The 19,592-nt window shown below is 40.3% G+C and overlaps 1 protein-coding gene across 2 annotated transcripts in view; it reads left to right on the top strand.

The window, feature by feature from the left end:
- Serpinb12 (serpin family B member 12) overlaps positions 1-19,592 on the top strand; it is a 23,726-nt gene continuing 4,134 nt past the window's right edge. Inside the window, exons 1-6 of one of the 2 annotated variants that reach the window (XM_085688408.2) lie at positions 56-133; positions 4,428-4,483; positions 13,431-13,616; positions 15,730-15,864; positions 16,134-16,271; positions 17,292-17,409. In XM_085688408.2, coding sequence (XP_085544534.1) covers positions 13,449-13,616; positions 15,730-15,864; positions 16,134-16,271; positions 17,292-17,409 — 559 coding nt within the window. In that variant the 5' untranslated portion in view covers positions 56-133; positions 4,428-4,483; positions 13,431-13,448. Of the gene's footprint in view, positions 134-4,427; positions 4,484-13,430; positions 13,617-15,729; positions 15,865-16,133; positions 16,272-17,291; positions 17,410-19,592 lie in introns of both variants that reach the window. The other variant, XM_048443723.3, reaches the window with a different exon arrangement.

A 19,592-nucleotide genomic window follows, 5' to 3' on the forward strand; every position in this document is an offset into this window, starting at 1 on the left:
AGAATTACTTGCTCAACACCACTCCTTACCAGTCTCTGCAGGTTGTAGAACTTGGCTGCACTTACCTGGAGGTATTGAATTGACTTCATCAGAGCACGGACTTCAGCTGGAGACGGCCCTCACTGGCTTACAGGTATGCATTGAGAGGTAGACAAGTTACTGGAAGTAGTGATGTCTCTTGGGGCCAGTTGTCTTGGTGTGAAAGCCATATGTGCTATAGATCTTTACTCTGGGGACTCATGGAAAGCAGGTAGATGTTCAATTGCCATCTACTCTGTCACTTTCTAGCAGCATGACTGAACTGCTCTGAGTTCTAACGTTTTCTCAAGTCACGCTGAGATAGTGACATCTTCTACAAGTTATTGGAAGCCTGAATAAAATGATGGATGTCAAAAGGACTACCACATATAAGATCTTAATATTTCCATATCTAAACACAGGCGATCTAGTCTGTACTATAGAGTTCGACTATGCCAGATGTCATGAGAACAGGGGCAATGGCGTTCTCATTCTTCATGTACCTACTGTCTGCCACACAACTGTCATTTTATAACTAATTGTTCAACAAATTAACATTCGAGCTATTATTTTACAGCAGTTCTAAAAGAGGTTAGAATTTTAGCTGGGATTGAAATCAAGAAAAAAACATATTTTTAAATTGCATATATGTGTGTGGGGTCATGGATGTGAGTTTAGGTGCCCATGGAGGTCAGAGATGCTGCATCTCAAGGAACTGCAGTGACAGGCAGGCATAAGCAGGCTGACATGGCTACACTGAACTCAGTCCCATGCAAGAACAAGTGTTCTTAGGCACTCCATCTCTAGCCCAAACCACATTTTATTGAAAGAATCTGTATTTCTTATCAGTGTGATATACATTTAGTCAGTGTGAGGTTAAGTTTTGTATTTAAGAACATAAATACTTCACAGGCTTCAAAGTTATAATAATGGACCATCATTTAAAACAAGGATCAGCAAACGTTTTAGTAAAATGTTAAGTGATAAATCTTGGCTTTGCAGGACGTGCGTTTCTTCACAACTATCCAAGTCTGCAAAGGTAGAGCAAAGACAACGTTAGAAAGTGCTATGTGCACAGTACAATGTGATACATTTACACAATGGAGTACTAAACAGCAGAAAAGAATAATGGCATCTTGAAATTTTCAGGCAAATGGATGGAGCTAGAAAACATCATTCTGAGTGCGGTAACCCAGTCCCAGAGACACAAATATCATATGTACTCCAAATAAGTGGTTTTTAAACATAGAGCAAAGAAAACCAGCCTACAATTCACAATCCCAGAGAACCTAGACAACAATGAGGACTCTAAGAGAGACATACTTGGATCTAATCTACATGGGAAGTAGAAAAAGACAAGATCTCCTGAGTAAATTTGGAGCACAGGGACCTGGAGAGGGTTGAAGGGGAGGGGAGAGGCAGAGAGGGGAGTAGAGAAAAGTTTAGAACTCAATAAAAAAACATATATATATATATATATATATATATATATATATATATATATATATATATATACGTATATATATATAAATGCAATGGGTTGAATTTTCCAGGGGCTTTTGTCAATACTGATTAAAGAGTGAAGTGAAGCCCTGCTTTACAATTTTGGAATAGCATAAATATATTTCATAAAGACTGATTTATACTTGTTTACAGATGAGAATATTTACATTCACAGGGTGTTTTGTTCAAGGTCCCAGGCAGTACAGCTCAGGCAGACCTGGGCCCTGACCCCCATGTGCCTTCATCTTCTGCATCTCTCTGCTTCTCTGGCTGTCTCTGGCCTCCACTTCTCATTCAGACCTAGACAGGCGATGGTTATGTTTCCAGTCTCTGATTGATTCAATTTATGCTTTGAGGGAACTGAAGGCTTTTTATGGGAAACAGAATAGGTATTTTGCTTGTTTTGTTGGTTTTTGAAACAGGGTCTCACTATGTAGCCTTAGCTGTCTTCAGATTCACAGAGATCCACCTGCCTCTGTCTCTAGAATGCTGAGAATAGAGGCATGCACCGCCATGCCCAGCAGAATTGGTATTTTAAGGTCAATTTTAAATTAGTGTCTCTTCTGACATTTTTTTCTAAAAATATGTTTTGTTTTCTTAGTATTGAGGTATAAAATTAGATTTGGAACTTATTCTTAACAGCATGGAGCATGCGCTGCTCTCACCAACAGGGAGCTTGCTCATGTTGTTTTGTATCAGCGGCTGACAATGGCTTTGGTTGGTGAGTCATTCTGTGTCCCTGGACTTTTAATCCCAGGCAGAAAAGTCTAATTAGTCATCAAAAGGTTAATTTATTGGCTTATACCTCATGATGAGTTGTAACATATCTGGGAGGAAGCCATGCTTGATGAAGCAGGCACTATTTTTTATGGTGTGGTGACAGATTTTTTTGATTTCTCTTTACCTTACTTTGCACAGGATACCCAGGCTGGTTGACCTCCAAAATTCTTTGATCACATGACAATGAGTATGTGTTTTTTCTAAATGCATCCACCAAATTCTACAAACAAAGTTATGATTTAAAAGAGATCAAAAATTTTAACATATGTTTCAATATCATTAATTCTTTTGTGCTTGAGGTCACTGACATTAGTGACAAACTTTCTTCAGCTGCTCTGATGAGACTTTGTGTGTGACATCCTTAGAATGCCTGTCACAGACACCTCATGACATGCTCCTTCGTCTTTAGTGGCAGTGTGGAGCGGCTTCAGGATGCAGCTGTGTCTCGTGGATTCTGACCCCACTGTTGGAGCTGTCTCACCACCCCAAGTCTTTATGCTTTTCTGCAATCATCTGTAATCAGATTTTTTTTTGGTTGGATTTTCCTGGAGGTTAAACAAATGCAATCCTAGATTAAAGATAATCAAATGAGATTGAATTTGCTGAGGTGCCTAGAATCTCAGAGCCATATCAACATACAGCAATAACAAAAGAGAAAATTACAAATCCATGGGAATAGGTGAGAAGCTGAGGTTGAAGAGTGACCTTTGTAAAAGACTGTAATGGTGAACACCCAGACAAAGCAGCCAGTGACCAGTTAGTATGAGGCACTCATTGAATCACATGTTAAATTTTCCACTGTCCTGAAGATCATTACCAATGGTTAAGGGGTGTTTGGAATTGTAGAAAAAGAAACAGATTCGCGTTTCAAGTGATCAGGGAGGGGAGCATATTATTAGGAAACTTTTTTCTCTTGTTACTGTTAAGACTAGAGAAAATCTCTCACTGTTTAGCCTCTAATTCCAGTTGATTGACAGTTTATGCTGTAAAGATGGGTTTAACTTGCTGTATTTGGATACTAGATGCATAAGTGGTTTATATTCTCCATAAAAGTGATTCATTTTAAAACAGTTCATTTGAATTTCCCCGTATCTCCATGGCTTATATTTGTGGCATGATAGCTCAAACAATATTGATATCTGACAAGAAGTTAGTAAAATAAGATGTAGGAGCTCCCACCACCCCCAAAAGTGAATGGAAGAATGGGGGAACCTCATGTGTTGCTAATCCTGTTGGTCTCAGCGACCCCCACAGCTCTCTTGTTTCAGTCTTTCCTAGATGACCTACAGTTCACAGGCAGGAGCTAGAAGTAATAACATCAGAACTTTTTTGGGTTCAGTTTTAAAATTCCTTTCCACCACGTTGTTGGATATATTTTAATGAAAGCATCTATAGAAGTTTTATAAGAGAAAAGTGGAGGTATCAGAACCCCTGAAATTCCTTGAGTAAACATATCATAAATTGGCAAACAAGTCAGAGCTGAAGAAACCACAGTTGACAGCCAGCCTTTTCAGTGATATTGGTGTATGTCTGATGTGTTTCTCTACTTCCTAATAATGAGTTTTCTTCTAGAAGGTGCTTTCTCTGCCTCTCTCATTCATATTTCTCTATCAGATTCTCTTACAACCTCTATCATCTGTTGGATGTTCAGCTCCTCTGGCCGGTAATCAAATACTAGTCCTCATCCCCCCTTTGCATCGCTGTGAGAAAACATCCCACATCGGGGATAGCTTAACACTCGCCTTGCGAGCCCCTATGATGAGTTGTGTGTAGAAGCTTATAACAATTAAAAATCAGATATATGGCATCCAGGACAAAGAATATGTGACATGAATTAAACCGTGCTTCCTTTTCCTGTAGACATTAGGGTGAAGGGTGTTGGACAGATGTTCTTTCTAGAAATTTGTAAAAAGACACAATTGGAAATAGAAAAGGAAAAATATAAACATATTATGTCAAATATTGAATTTAATTGAAAGCATAGGGCATTCAAGTTCGCTCTAAGAAATATGGCCACATTTTCATCTCCTCTCAATCAATGATAATTCTACTCTAGATTTCAACATGGCACCTGGAAAAGTGCCAGCATGGGAGGGGCTGTGCTGATATATTTCCATTCCTGACAGGGTGTGGATTGAAACTTCCCTGGCCAGGGCTCAGCAGCAAATCTGAAGGCAAGAAGGTAAATGCTTTCATGTTTAATATCATTTTAAACAATGATGACCTCGCTGTAAGACCACTTTAAATACTAGAAAACCAAAGGATGCCCTTAAAAAAGCAGCACTTTGTTTTATGATGGTTTAGATTTTCTAGAACTATAGCAATGCTCCCTAGATAGAGGAACAAATGTTCTTTTCTTCAGGCCCCGGCTGCCCCATCAGGGAGTTGATGTGTCTGATTGAGTCTTTAGAAGATGTGACTGATGGAATATTTTCACCTTCACATCCTTGAGTTTATGTCCCATCTTTTAGTACCTTATTTCTAAAATTTAAAATGGCATGCTATTATAATGTCTGTATTTTAAACAATACAAGTTTAAGAATAATTTATATCATTCATTGGAAAACACTTTTGATTTTATTTTTCACAACTCTTTCTTTAATTTTAGGCATAATTTACTATGTATCTTGCTGTTTTCTAGGTTGGATGTCAATTCCAGTAGAACAGTATCTAACTGTGTGGAGCTGCAGTTTCATTACTGGGTTATTAGATGAGGAAATTATAGAAATTATAAGACCTGAGATATTTTGGGGCTATAAAGTTTTTTTCCTATTGTATACAGGAAATAATAATTTTTTTCTAAGTAATACATTTTGTGTGTGTGTGTGTGTGTGTGTGTGTGTGTGTTTGTGTTTGTGTGTGTATGTTCTATAGCCCTGTGTGGAGGTCAGAGGATGGCTATGGGAATTGGTTCTTTCCTTGTACCTGGGATTAAAATTCACTTTCTTAACACTGTGAGTCATCTTGTCAACCAGGAAAGAATAATTGTATTCAGAACATTATGAATTGTTAGGACCTCTATCCAGTTTTAACTTTTTACATTTTCCCTGTCAAGGAAAGCATAATTTAACACATGAGCTGCTTCTAATGTAATAGAAAATTAATCAAAGGCTGACTCTACTATAGTTGTTAGGTGTAAGAACTGTCTACTATGGGAACAAGGCAGATGAATCCATAAACAGTTGTTACAGCTTCTATGCACTGCCACTATGTTCTCTATTGACAAAGTAAAGAGATGAATACGAACTCTGAGTTCACCCACAAGAGAGTTATGTTTGCGAGTGAAGACAGAAGTATAAAGATCAAGTACTTGTGGGTAACAAGGACAAGCAAAGGGACATAAATGCAGTGGTCTTCACACGCAGTGGGGACCGACCGACCTTTGAGGAGAAGAGGGCGAAGGAAAGGATAGAAGGGTCTTGCATGTAACATAAAAGCCAGAAAGAAAGACAATAGGTGAGATAGATCTGTAGTCTTCAGACCATCTATGAAGGCTGGGAATACAGCATGGCTGTAGAGCCCATGGTTAGCCCTTGGTTCTGGCTCTAGCACCACAAAAAGTTAAACAAAATAAAGCAGTAAATCAACAGGTCTCTCCCACCAAACCAAACAACAGTAAGTTAAAAAGGAGCCTTTTCTTTTTCTCTTTGGCTTTTCCAGACAGGGTTTCTCTGTAGCTTTGGAGCTTGTCCTGAAACCCCTTTGTAGACCAGGCTGGCCTCGAACTCACAGAGATCTGCCTGCCTCTTTCTCCTGAGTGCCAGGATTAAAGGCATGTGCCACCACCACCTGGCTAAATGGTCCTTTTCTTAATAAAAGAAAAAGACATTAAGAATTTAAAGTACACAAGATATAGATAAAACTATACAACTGAGATTTATTTTCTTGTAAAGATTAGAAATTAATACTTTAAAATTTTATCTAAAATGTGCTAATTTTAATTTTTAAATGACAAAACAGCACCAAAATATTGAGAATTCTAAATAAAAAAGAGTAAAAATATTTCTACAATAGTAATAACAGAAAGTAAAATTAAGAATGCAGCATCAGCTAGGGAAATACTTTAAAAGATTTTGTGAAACATATAATGTATATATAACATGAAGTGTTAATGTAAACAATCAGTAGATTCTTATGACTTTAATAGGTGACACGTAGATATGAGAACACAGTTAACAGAGATCTCTAAATGGAGAAAACACGTGGTCAAATGTTTCCACAGTAGTAAGGGTCAATGAAATATTAACTAAATATAGTATTATTGTTTTTATATATTTACTTTAAAAAACATTTATTTACTTATTTGCTTATGTGTGTGTGTGTGTGTGTGTATGTGCATGCATGTGCATGTACCCATGTCACCGTGTGTAAATGGATTTCACAGGACTACTTATAGGAGTCACTTCTCTCTTGCACTGTTTGAGTCCTAGGGATCAGATTCAGGTCCTCGGGTTTGTCAGCAAGGACCTTTACCAGCTGAACTATCCTGACCCTACTTTTATATCTGAAATAATTATGACAAGCAGTGATGTCATCAGATGATAGATTATGATTCACGTGTTTCATCTGTAGCCCTGAGATGTAGTGCGAAGGATAAAACCTCATATATTGTTTGACATATAAATCTCATGCTGAGAAGTATCATAAGTTAATAAGATGAAAGAGGAGAAAACTGTATTTATATAGATGTTCACTTCATAATAGAGAAAGATGGGAAACTAATAAAAACTGGTCAGTATGAAGACATTAGTTTAAAATGTGCATATATTTATTGAATTGTAACAACATTAAAAGGAAAAATATAAAAACAGTTACATTGTAACCACATACTTAAGACACAATCTGAAGTGAGGAGTGGTGAAGATGTGTGTCCACTGATGCACACATGTACAAACTCACATGGACATGCATACACACATGCACGCACACATATATACATGAACACATGTACACACATGCACACACAACACATTTGCACACATGCACACACATATGAAGTGTATGCTGAAATTGCAAGACCTGAAAACACATGGGAAACAAAACCAGTGAGGCCATGAATATTGTGGGCACACAGCTCTCACTGTCATCATCTTTCCGTCTGTGTGACGACTTAGAATTGGAGAATCAAATTTCTTTTATATCATCGCATTCTTTATATTCTTTTAGAAGTGAAATAGTAAATCAGTTAATTGGAAATGTTGACAAAAGTGACAGTTTTATTGACACAAATAGGTCATTTTATTTTCTGAATAAATGTTACCCATTACCTCATCTCTATATAGCCATGATCAGAAAGAGGTACAGCAGATATGCAGTTATGCAAGAGGATCTCAGCTAAGGTTAAGGTTATTTGCAGTCTAGGTATCTCAATTTCTGGTTGTAATCATACAGGCTTCAATGCAGTATGAAAAACATTTTACAAGGTTAAATACTATGAGCAATGATTACCAGAGTCTTGTGAGGACACACTGGAGTCTAAGACACCCTTTGGCATGGAAGCCATTCAAGGAAGTGCTAAGATGGACCCTCTAGGCTGGGAATTCTTTCTGCAAGTAGTTGCCTTGGTGAGAGACACAAACCAGTCATAACAGAGAGGTGGGTGATGGGTCACCCAGGATGTGGCACTCGGGTGCTAGCTTTTGTTGAGGGCCGGGAAACATAGAAGGCAAGGCTCGGACATGCTGCCAGACCCAGGTGACTAATTCACACGCTACTGATCGCTTACTTTGAGGGTGTGAATTTCTAATCTTAAAAGATTGTTCCTCCCCCCTCCCTCCAGGTCCAGGAAGGTGAGTATCCAAACAGACTGGATCCCAAAAATCCAGTATATGCAGAGGAAACAAATCCCAGTGTCATTGTCAATGGCTTTTCAGAAACTTGAACTTCTCACAGGGCAGGAAACCCTGACTGCTCTTAGGGATGGAGAGGGAGGAGGAGGGGGAGTGGGGGGAGTGGGAGGGTGTTGGGAGGAGGGGCGGAAATGGAAACTTTTATAATTTAATAAATTTCAGACAGAAAAAAATATTGGTTTTTTTTTGAGAATTAAAGACAATATTTGTAAAACACTGAGTACACCGTGTCTAAAATTTTAAAATCATTGTGTGTGAGGGTATTCTAAATGCTTGACCTGAGTGGATTTAAGGGAACTTTGCTGTTTTAAAAGATTATTTCAGGTTTGTTTGGAAATAGTGATGACTGGGATAAATCATGTTCAAGTTTTTCAAGTTGTAGCTTAAGAGGCAGTCTGTACTAGCGATCAATCATCTTTAGACTTAAGCAACCTCACTTCGAGTGGTGAATATTTGCCCCAGGCAAAGGGAAGCACTTCCTCTTGGGGCTTGGAGAGCACACCTTGCTTGATTGTGTAGCCTAAGTTTCACTGTGAGGTATTGTGTCTCAGTTCTCCGATATTCTTCATTCTTGTACCAAACACAAACTGTTTTGCCTGATAATACGTCTACGATACTTTTTTATAATGAAATATATATCTATCTATATATATTAATGCAAGATATCTTTATATATAAATCCACATGAGTGTATAACACCCAGATCAGGAAAGAGACCATGAGCACATCTGGAAGCCTCCTTCATGCTCGGGGACCAGGGTCCTCCTCCTGGAACTTCTTTCCTCCTTTTCATGCAGATTTTATTCCCCTCCCCCAAACCTGGGTATGGTGATGTTTTGTTGGCAGTTTGAAATTTACCACAGTGGGTGCATTTACACCACAGAAATTATCAAGCACTATAATTGTTCTGTTTGGGAGTCATTCTGTTAGATCGCTAATGTTTCTACCTGAGACTGACCACTGTTCTCCAAACCCACCCTCAAGAGTAACTCTTCTTAAGAAACCATACAGTGTTTTTGGGAAAGTTACATGTTCTGTTAATATTTTTCAAAGGCAAACATTGCTTCTCTTTCAGTTCATCCTTTCACACTGTCTAATTTAATACAAGAATTTTATAAATAGCTATTGAATAATTAGGATATCTTTAAATATGAGAATTGCATTCCTAATAGACCAACCAACCAACTGATTGACTTTGAGAAGTTGGTTATTGGATGACATATTAATAAAGTTATTATATGTTCTTTTTTATCTTCTAAACTTTTGTGTAAAGTCAGGAAGAACCTTCATATTGTAGGCATTTACATCTTGTTAGTGTTGTGACAAAACTCTGCTGTTTCTTTTTTTCTGGCCATTTTCTGTTACAAATTCTTCCTTGAAAGGAAGTGCTAAAGCCACCCAGATTGCACAAGGGGACAAAAGCCAGTCTGTGGCATTCTAAGCCTTTCATATTCAGAAAATAAAGCTGGGGTATGAGCAGTCAGGCCAAGAGTATCACAAAAAGTAGTTCATAAAACCTTCAGATGTTTTGTGCAGAGGTGGCAGAGATAGTTTGAGGGTATTTACAATATGAGCAAGACAGCATGAGCGTTAGAAGCAAGTGCAGAATTTTGCTAGTTAAACAAGTCATTGCGACAGAGATCAAGCCTGGGCGTGACGAGGTCCGTAGCCTGGCTTTTCTCTTGGCCCACACATGGTGGTGTGCAAGTCACTTCATTTCATCTGTTCTCAGTTTATTTTTATTCTGAGAAGAAGGGAGTTGGTCTACATGAGCAGTCATGTTTTCTATAAACCAGAGAAGCCTCAGTTCCCTTGGCTCTCTGTGCACTAACTCTGGGAATGAACACCCTTCTTGATTGCCAGAGGAGGTGTAGTGCACCTCCACCTGCAGAGTGGCCATTCACCAGACTGAGACTTTGCTAGTCAGGGTCAGAAGATTTGTTGTCCCCTCTGAGCCCTTCCTTCTGCCATTACTGTCTTCTTTTGTGAGTTGTGAATAGACATCCAGAGTGGCTGCTACCTCCTCTACCCACACTGAAGATAATCTCTGTGTCAAATGCTGCAAATTGAGGTTTTGGAAGAATTAAGCTATTTCTTTCCTAAAAAAATGTTTTGATTGAATCAAGTCCATGAAATCCCCTTAACTCAGGCCACCAGCCTCCTTTCTTTACTTCACCAGTACACTTGCTACAAAATTGCTAATGGAAGCTGAATTTAAAGTAACTATAATGAATACAAAGATATTTCCCAGCAAATGCGTGGACAGGTTTCTGAGGCAGTTTGACTTTATTGAGAAACCAAGAACACATATTGTCTGAAAAAAATGTCTACTTTTAGGGCAAATAGCTCCTGAAAAGCAAAGCAAAACAAAACAAAGCCGAAAAAAGAAAAAGAAAAGGAAAGAAAAGAAAAGAACAAAACCAAAACCAAACTCAAATAGCCTCTAAAATTGGACTTTTTGAGAATTGCACACATGGGTCCAAGGCATTTTGTTCATGCCCACCTCTCCCTTGCCCTTCCACTCCTTCCTTGTGCTCCATTGCCCTTCAGATCTATGGCCTCCTCTTCAAATAGATCTTACTGAGTTCACTTAGTATTTATTGTGTGCACACGGGCATTGGGCTGACCACTTCAGCCACAGATAGTGTAAAATACAAAGTTTATCTCAAACCCCAAGTTGGGAGCAGGAGTGGGAAGAACAAATCTGTTACAGATTATGTGGTAAAGGAATCATAATACTAAAGACTTCTACTTAAAGGGTAGTGAACTCATGGTGTGCAGCGGTGTGTGTGATCAACCTGACCTCTGAAGGGGTGACGCGGTTAAAACAGGGCAGTGTAACAGCGTTGATGTGAACATGAACATGTGTGTGATTTACTTCTTCAAAGTTCTCCTCTGTATCAGAGGAGTGATGGGATTTACTTTGTGCAATTCCAGGATGTGAAGTATTTAACACTTGTCAGGCACGCAGATTTGTCTTAAATTGCTAGAATCCTTTTGATCTGTGATTCATGAGCATAATGACCGTCTAAGAAACTGGGAAGCTGTTAGAGCCAGCGTGCACCAGTGCCTTCAGTGCAGTAACTATTTCTCAAGGCTTACTCTGTGTTCAGTGTCTGACCTTTGTGTGTTGGAAATACGCAAGATCCATATGCAAAGCAAAGAAGGAAAAACGTTTTGTTTTAGAGGAAGGCTGAGATCTAAACACTATTCTGCTGGTATTTCTAGAGAACATTGAGGGTGAGGCAAGGAATCGTTACTAGGGAAGTCAGTCTCCAAGTTTAGTTCTATTTTGCCTGTGGTGTTGTGTCAAAGAAGAATTAGAGTCAATAGACTCTATACCCATAGCAGCTTTTAAGCTCTGTTTCCTCCTGAAAAATGTTGATGAGTGGCTAAAGTCTGCCAAAAGATAAAGGTCATTAACGGAGTACATGCCACATGATTTGCTGGACATTTTCTCAGTCACAGTTCTCTGAAGGAAGAAGACTAGGCAGAACCAGGAACATCCCAGGGGAGGGAGAGGCAGATCAGTCTTTGTGACTGCTGACTTGATGCTAGCCTTTGCTTTATTTGACGTGAATGAAGTGGCAGGACTGAGTGGACTTGTTGTTTTGAGTTCTAACTTCTGCTCTTGTAAATGTGACCTCATCTGGACACAGTCTTTACAAATGTAATCAGGATTAGAGGAGGCCATGCTGGTTCAGGGTCCTGAGTCAGAGGAAGAAGAAATGTGGACACATGTATGTGCACATCCATAGACGAGATATACATGCCATGTGAAGATGGAGGTGGAAAGACACTTCTGTAAGCCAGGGAATACCAGAGATGGCTGGCAACAACAGAAATGGGGGAGGCATGGGGCAAATTTTTGCCAAAAGCCTCAGGAGGAACTGACTCAGTAGATGCCTTGATTTTGGATTTTTGGCTTCTAGGATTGTGGGATAGTAAATTCCTCTTTCTTAAGCCTACTGATTAGTGGTATTGTTTTCTGCTGAGCCTATAAGTGGAAAGACTTCCATCTGTATTAATATAGCTAGCAAGTCAGTTATTTATATGGAAGAAGGTTGATAGCTTAGTTTTCTAGTTCTTCCCCTCTCCCCTCACACTGCTTCCTTCACCCTCATCCCTTCTCTTCCTTCCCTTCTTTTCTCCCTCTAATTCCCTCCTTTCCTTTCCTTTTCTTTTTTTCTTTTTTTTTAAAAGTTTATTAAATTATAAAAGTTTCCATTTCCGCCCCTCCTCCCAATACCCTCCCACTTCCCCCACTCCCTCTCCTCCTCCCTCTCCATCCCTAAGAGTAGTCAGGGTTTCCTGCCCTGTGGGAAGTTCAAGTTCCTCCCCCCTCCCTCCAGGTCCAGGAAGGTGAGTATCCAAACAGACTGGATCCCAAAAATCCAGTATATGCAGAGGAAACAAGTCCCAGTGTCATTGTCAATGGCTTTTCAGAAAGACTCCGGGCCAGCCACATCCAGAGAATCCGGCCACATTCAGAGAATCTGGTTAGATCACGTGCTCATTCAGTTCTAGTCCAGCTGGCCTTGGTGAACTCTCATTAGATCAGTCTCCTTGTATCAGTGGGTGATGGCGCCCGTTGCAGTCCTGATTTCTTTTTTTATTTTCTTCATCCTTCTGCTCCTCATTTGGACCGTGGAGGGTTCCGTCCGGTGCTCCAATATGGGTCTCCGTCTGTATCGCCATCCAACGTCGGATGAAGGTTTCCTCTGCTCTTGCCCTCTTTGTTCACATTCTCCTTCCTTCTGCCTCTCGTTTGGACCTAGGGAGTTAGGTCCAGTGTTTCGACGTGGGTCTCCGCCTCCATCTCCCTCCATCGCCAGATGAGGGTTCTATGGTGATATGCAAAATGTTCATCAGTATGGTTGTGGGCCAAAGCCGGTTCAGGCACCCTCTCCTCTGTCCAGAGAACAATCTGGGGATCTCTCCTTGGACCTGGGATCCCCTTTATACTCAAGTCTCTTGTAAACCATAAAATGACTCCCTTAGTTGAGGTATATACTTCCCTGATCCCATATCTATCCAGCCTTTCCTTTTCTTATCCTTCCCGATCCCCTCTCTCTCTTTCCACCTCTTCTCTTTTATCTTTCCTTCCTCTTCCCTTCCCTTTCTTCATCTTACTTATGCAAGTGTTCTACCACTGAGCTACCCTCCAAGTCAATTTTATAGTTCTTCACAAACACATTGAATAATTATGCATTGTTATGTCTTAGGCATTAGAAATAAGAATTGGTTGTTTACCTATTTACTTTTTTCATTTTCTTTTAGACGGTAACCAGTTTTGCAATGGACTCTCTTATTGCAGCAAATAGCAAATTTTGCTTCGATTTTTTCCAAAAGATAAGCAAAGATGATATTCATAAAAACATCTTTGTCTGTCCTCTGAGTCTCTCAGCTGCCTTTGGCATGGTGCGCCTGGGAGCTAGAGGTGACAGTGCACGTCAGATTGATGAGGTATGTATCCAGAAGGGTGCTGAATAGGAAGCTGACTCTCATGTGAGCTGGAGTTGCTCTCTGCTCCCAGCATTTGGGCTTGAAAGTCTCTAAGGTTTCATTTCTATTTGTCTTTCACATGGGACTTCTCTATCCTCCCTGCCTGATAGTTTTCCCGTTCATCCTGATCTCTTCATCTCTGCCTTCATGCTTGTCACTCTTTCTCTCTACAGTTATTACTACCAATTGGTAGCTTTTAATATGAGTATGTTTCTCTTTTTCCTCTATTAACTGGATGTGTATTAGAACCTAGATATTTATCCAATAGGTTAAGATCCTTCTGGACTTTCTAATTTCATTTGTCGGAAAATTCCATTGGCTTTTCTTTTGATAAACCTCCCAATCCAGACATTCTGAACTCCCTGAGCTCTGAACTCTATCATCTCTTTTGGTTTGCTTCTGTGAAGGCATCCTACACTGCTACCATTAGCAGTATGTTTCTAATACTTGCTTCCCTTGTGAAATGAAAATGAGTCTTATGTTTGGGTCTTTGTGTTCCTTTGCCCTTCTTTTCTATTGTTGTGACAAAACATTGTGACCACAGCAATGTGTAAAAGAAACCATTTGGTTGGGCCTACAGTTTCAGAGGGTTAGAGTCCACGATGGCCAGCAAGGCACGGGGGCAGGAACAGCTGGGAGTGCATGTCCAGAACAGGACTAGGAGGCAGAGAGAACACGCTAGGAACGGTGCATGTCTTCAAACCTCAAAGCCCACAACCGGTGATGCACCTCCTCAAAAGAGGTTGCACGTTCTCATGCTTTCAAAACAGTCCCACTAATGAGAGACCAGGTATTCAAATGTATGAGCCTATGGGGCCACTTTTGTTCAACCTATCACACTCAACACTTTGGTTTCCTTTCTCCTTCATCATTGTTTACTACCTTTGAGAGTCTTACTCCAGTCTTCCAATCTAATTCTCCACCCAAGCTCCCACTCCCGTAAATGAGCCTGGCACACTTACCCACAGTACTTCTCATCACAGTACACACAGTAACCAATTGCTGTGCATATGTTTTCATCCCTTCTGCAATACTGCATGATCTCCCAGAGATTTTGTCCTACAGCAGCACCAGCCCAGAGTAGCCCCCACAGATACCTGTAGAGTAAGTGAGTGCACACGACAGAAGTGCTTCCGACCCCTTCACTCAGCTCTAACACACCGCACAAAGGCTGGGTATCGGCACATGGAGGAGCTGGATCTACAAATTAAGGCACACTTGTTTGGGGGTCACTATGCTCTTACATTTACTTGCACTTGCTTTACCATTATTTCCTGTTTCATAAGCAACACTTAGCGGTAGAATGGGGCTTGTATCTTCCAAGACCACCTGGTGTTCTTTCTCCATGCAGCTCCCATAATGTGGATCTGAGCAGTGCAGGGTGTGCCTGTCCTTCCCCACTTCCTCCGATGTGCTGAGTAGCTTGCCCCATGCTATACTCACTCTCCTTATGGATGTGAAACTCTGGGTCAGTGCTGTCCAATACAAATACAACTAAATCCACATGAAAACTTAAAATACTTTTAGTAGTCACATACAAGTTTTCAAAAGACAAGGCTAAGTTTATTAACAAAATTAGATAATTCAACATTTCCACAACACATAATCAATATATAATCAATAGGTATTTTAATGAGATATTATACGTTATTTTTTATCCTATCCCTAAGACCTCATGTGTATTGTACATTTGCACCCAATTCAGACTGTGATAGTAATGGCACATAGCTCATGAATTCCTTCTGTTCCTTGATTTGACTATATTAATTCTACTTTTTCTCTTTCCTTTCTTTGCTTGTGTTTTGGAAAAGGTGTCATATAACCTGTACTGACATCAAACTTTCTATGAAGCTGAGAATAATCTGGAACTCCTAATCTTCCTGCTTCCACTGGGGTTAAAGGAGTGTGGAGCTCTGTGTTCTAGACAAGCGCTCTATCCCCTGGGCTCTTCTCCCCTGTAGTCAGAGCAGGAGGGCATTACCAGCCACACCCACTTATGGGAACTACTGTCCATTATTTTGTTGACCCCCTATTCTTTACACTATCTGAAAGGCCCTATATCATTACCTCACAGGTGTTGCACTTCAGTGAACTTTCCACGAATGGAAGCCAGGAACCCAATGATCCCTGCTCAAAAAGCAGAAGAGAAGCTTTGTCTGACAGCTCTCTGGAAGGGCAGAAGCAAGCACCAGCGTCTCAGGAGCGGCAGGCGAGTCTCTGCATACTGTGCTCTTGACTATCTGCTGACTGCGCCTGTGCTCTCCTGCTTACTCTGCAGCGTGGGGCGGCTTCACAGTCAGCTGGAAGAATACCTGTTCTTTGTCCTCAGTTGTCTCCCAGTCCTCTCTGCTTCCCCAAACCTGGTAACACAGGACAATGAGGTCTGCCTGGCCAGCTATGCTTTGCTCCTGTGAAGATTTCTTTAGTGGTGCTTAACGTCCCGGTTTTTAGGAAAGCATGTGTTTCTTCTTTTGTTAGGATGAATCCACAGATGAGAATGAACTGCTTGCCTGCTACTTTGGGAAACTTCTCTCCAGATTAGACAGAGCCAAAATGTATTACACTCTGAGTATGGCTAACAGACTCTATGGAGAGCAGGGATTCCCAATCTGCCCGGTGAGTTACAGGGATGGAGGTGTCCACAGAGCATGCTCCGTAAGTAAGTGAGTAGGTGAATGGCTCATAGTCCATGGGGCTATGGACTAGAGGTTGCTTCCTGAGGTCCCAGACTTCTGTCTCCTTCCACCCAGTTTTCATTTTGGGTTTAGGAGTCCTCTTATAACTGGTACAGCATGGACAGGAGGGTCACGTGATTCACAGCCCATTGGCACATACATGACTTTCAAAGACGCTCAGTTGACTGTCTTCCCCAATCAAGGTGCACGGTGGTCACATTTCGTGGCTTTTCTACCTGTTGGCTGTCCCGAAGGCTGGTCTAAGAACCTTTATTGTGTCTCAGTTAGATAGTTCCCACGGGGACTGCGCTTTGCAGAAGGTGCATGGTGCCAAGAAAGGTGACCCCATTGGGTCCTCAAAGCCACAGGTCTTTTTTTCTGTGGGTAAGCAGTTTTCACATGGAGCAGATTAGGCTTCAACTAGGATCCAGTGTCAAGAAAGTGAGTCACATTGCCAATAAGTGTGATGTATGTGAATAGAGGCAGATGTGGCACAGCTGGGGTGAATTGGATTAGTCAAGGGTGCTAAGGTCCTCCTTTACGTCACAATAAATTAGTTTAGCTGGCTGGTATCTTACATCAGCTTATAAAACCCTAGAATTTTTGAGAATTAAATCCACACACGCAATTCATTTATTAGAGAGTGTACAAATCAATGTTTTTGGTAATATATTATTTATTTAAAATTATATTTAAATGCAAACAAATAAAATACCCATATAAACCATTTTAAAGTTTGTTTGTAAGTGGAATTAACTATATCTACAACTAACTATTATGCTTTTCTTGAAACTTTGCCATCTCACAAAAAGAAAGCCTGTGAACATTAAGGTGGCCACTCCTTGATGTTAGGTGACCAGGGGTTTCTCTTTTGGGGTCTTCTTTATCCCCATATCATCCTAATTGCCAGCACCTCCACATGATTTGGTCATGCTCTTCCCCATATGTTTGAATTGGACAGGAGTACTTCGATGGTGTAACTAAATTCTACCACACGACGGTTGAAAGTGTAGATTTCCGGGAGGATACTGAGAAGTCAAGACAAGAGATCAACTTCTGGGTTGAAAGTCAATGCCAAGGTAAGGAAGGGCTAACAGTGAGGCGGACATTCCTTTCCCTCTGAAAGAAAAGCAGTGGGCCCACTCGGCAGGTTGCTCCTCTCCTGCGGCTGGTGTTTTCATATGTGGTGTGTGTTCACAGCTCGTTGCTGGACAGCATCGGACGAGACTGGGCACAGCCAGGGTGGTAGCTACTTACATGTCTATCATTTGTTTCTGCTTTTTGTTCCTTCTAGGATCTTTGATTTTTTTTTTTTAACTAGTAACATTTTATTCTCAATAAACTAAATCCTTAGGATGATGATTCTGTCTAACTCTACTTCATCTAAATCATGGTAGTATGAGTTTAGTGTTTTTATCATCAAAGTGTCAATCAAAACATTAGTGAATCAAAATAGGTAAGTTTAAATTATTAATGTTTCATAAAATTATGTAGAAACAAATGAAATTTTTACTAAAAATGAGAACAGTTTTGAGGACAGGATCTATTATAAGAATTGAATGAGAAGAAATTTAGAGATCAAAGTATTTTTAAGTAGCAAACTAAGTATGAAATTCAATGGAAACCCAGGCGTGTACACATTTGTATTGTCTACAGGAAATGAAAAGTTTGAGAAAGTAAATATTAAAAGAAAGAAACAGAAGGGAAAATAGAAATATTAAGTCTGAGAGTGAACAAATTGGGATATCTGATTTCTAAAGACTTTTGAAATTACTCTTATTTATTTATTGTGCATGTATGTGTGTGTTCATGTGGGCATGAGCTCTACACGCACATGTCAGAGGACAACTTGCAGGAGCCAGTTCTCTCTTCCCATGTGGATCCTATGATTTAACTCAGATTGTCGGTCTTATCAGCAAGTGGCTTCCCCCTCTGAGCCACCTTGCAAGCCCATGACTTTTCAGGCATGTTTCAGCTCCCAGGGCTTTCATCATGGGCTTTCCTGTGAATGGTCAGTGAGTCGTTCTCTCTTCTGGAGACACACCAATGTCTGCAGCACTGAGTGAAACTTTGTACATAGCATCGAAGCTCATCTTTTCTACAAAATATCCATTTAAAATTGTAGTTCATTCATCATATTCAGATTATCAAGGACTCTACTTTTACTTACAATATCTATCATGTAACAAGATTATATAAAACTTTAAAAATTTTTGGTTGAGAAATTATGTTGAACACTATAGTAACACTCATAATGCATTACATATACTTAGAATTGATATAGAAATATGCTGACTTAATAAGAATCTACCTATGCATATATACTTTTAGCATCATTTTACATGATATGTTAAGAATGAAGGGAAACTAGGGAGTTTAAGTCAGATAAGTGACTTACATTTCCATAACAGCATTTGTATGTGTGTATGCATGTGTATATATGGTTGCAATTTGCTAGTACTTTCCCCCCTACCTTGCCAGCCCCTCGCCTCTCCTGGAACAGCCAGTCCTCCTGCTTCCACACCCTGTCATCTATAGGACTTCAGATTCTCTGTAGGAGAGAAAGTAGGCAGCGTTTTATATTCCTTACCCATCACCCTTTCATGCCCTGTCTCTTTAGAGCCCCTTCTGCCCTCACGTGCCCACCTTTCATACTCAAACCCAGCAGGAGAGGAGACCTGGGCTATTTGTCTTTCTGAGCCTGGCTCATTTTGCCTACCTTGATGACACACACTTCCATCCACTTTGCTGAAAATAACATAATTCCATTCTTCTTTATGATCAAATAAAACTGTCATGTATGTGTGCAGATTTTCACTCTAATAAGAAATCAGTTAAACAGTAGTTGGGTCTCTTTATTTTTCAGTTGATTGTAACTCAGCCAATAAGGGAAAAGCCTAAACTGTTCCAAGTGGTTTATCCATTTTTTTTCTTTATTCATTTGCACCTGTCCCATCAGCCTCTCGACTGTCCCCACAATTACTATGGTAGACTCCGACCAGTTCTCGCCTCCAGTCACGGGGATGTCACATGTGGCCTTCATTAAGAATGAAGGCAGGGTTTCAGCCTGAATCTCAAGGTAGTGAAGAACCCCTTTTTACCTGCTCAAGCATACTTTACAGACAGACATTGGTTCTTTACGTCAGGCCTGAGTGTTAGAAGGGGGCAGCTGATGATTGTGAGTGCTGTTGGAGGCATTCTTGCTCAGTGAACTTTGGCGAGCATGAAGGAAAGGTGGAATCTAAAGTGAGACATTGACTTG

The sequence above is a fragment of the Myodes glareolus genome, chromosome 5, assembly GCF_982192425.1.
Source record: "Myodes glareolus chromosome 5, mMyoGla1.1, whole genome shotgun sequence".
Classification (NCBI taxonomy): domain Eukaryota; kingdom Metazoa; phylum Chordata; class Mammalia; order Rodentia; family Cricetidae; genus Myodes; species Myodes glareolus.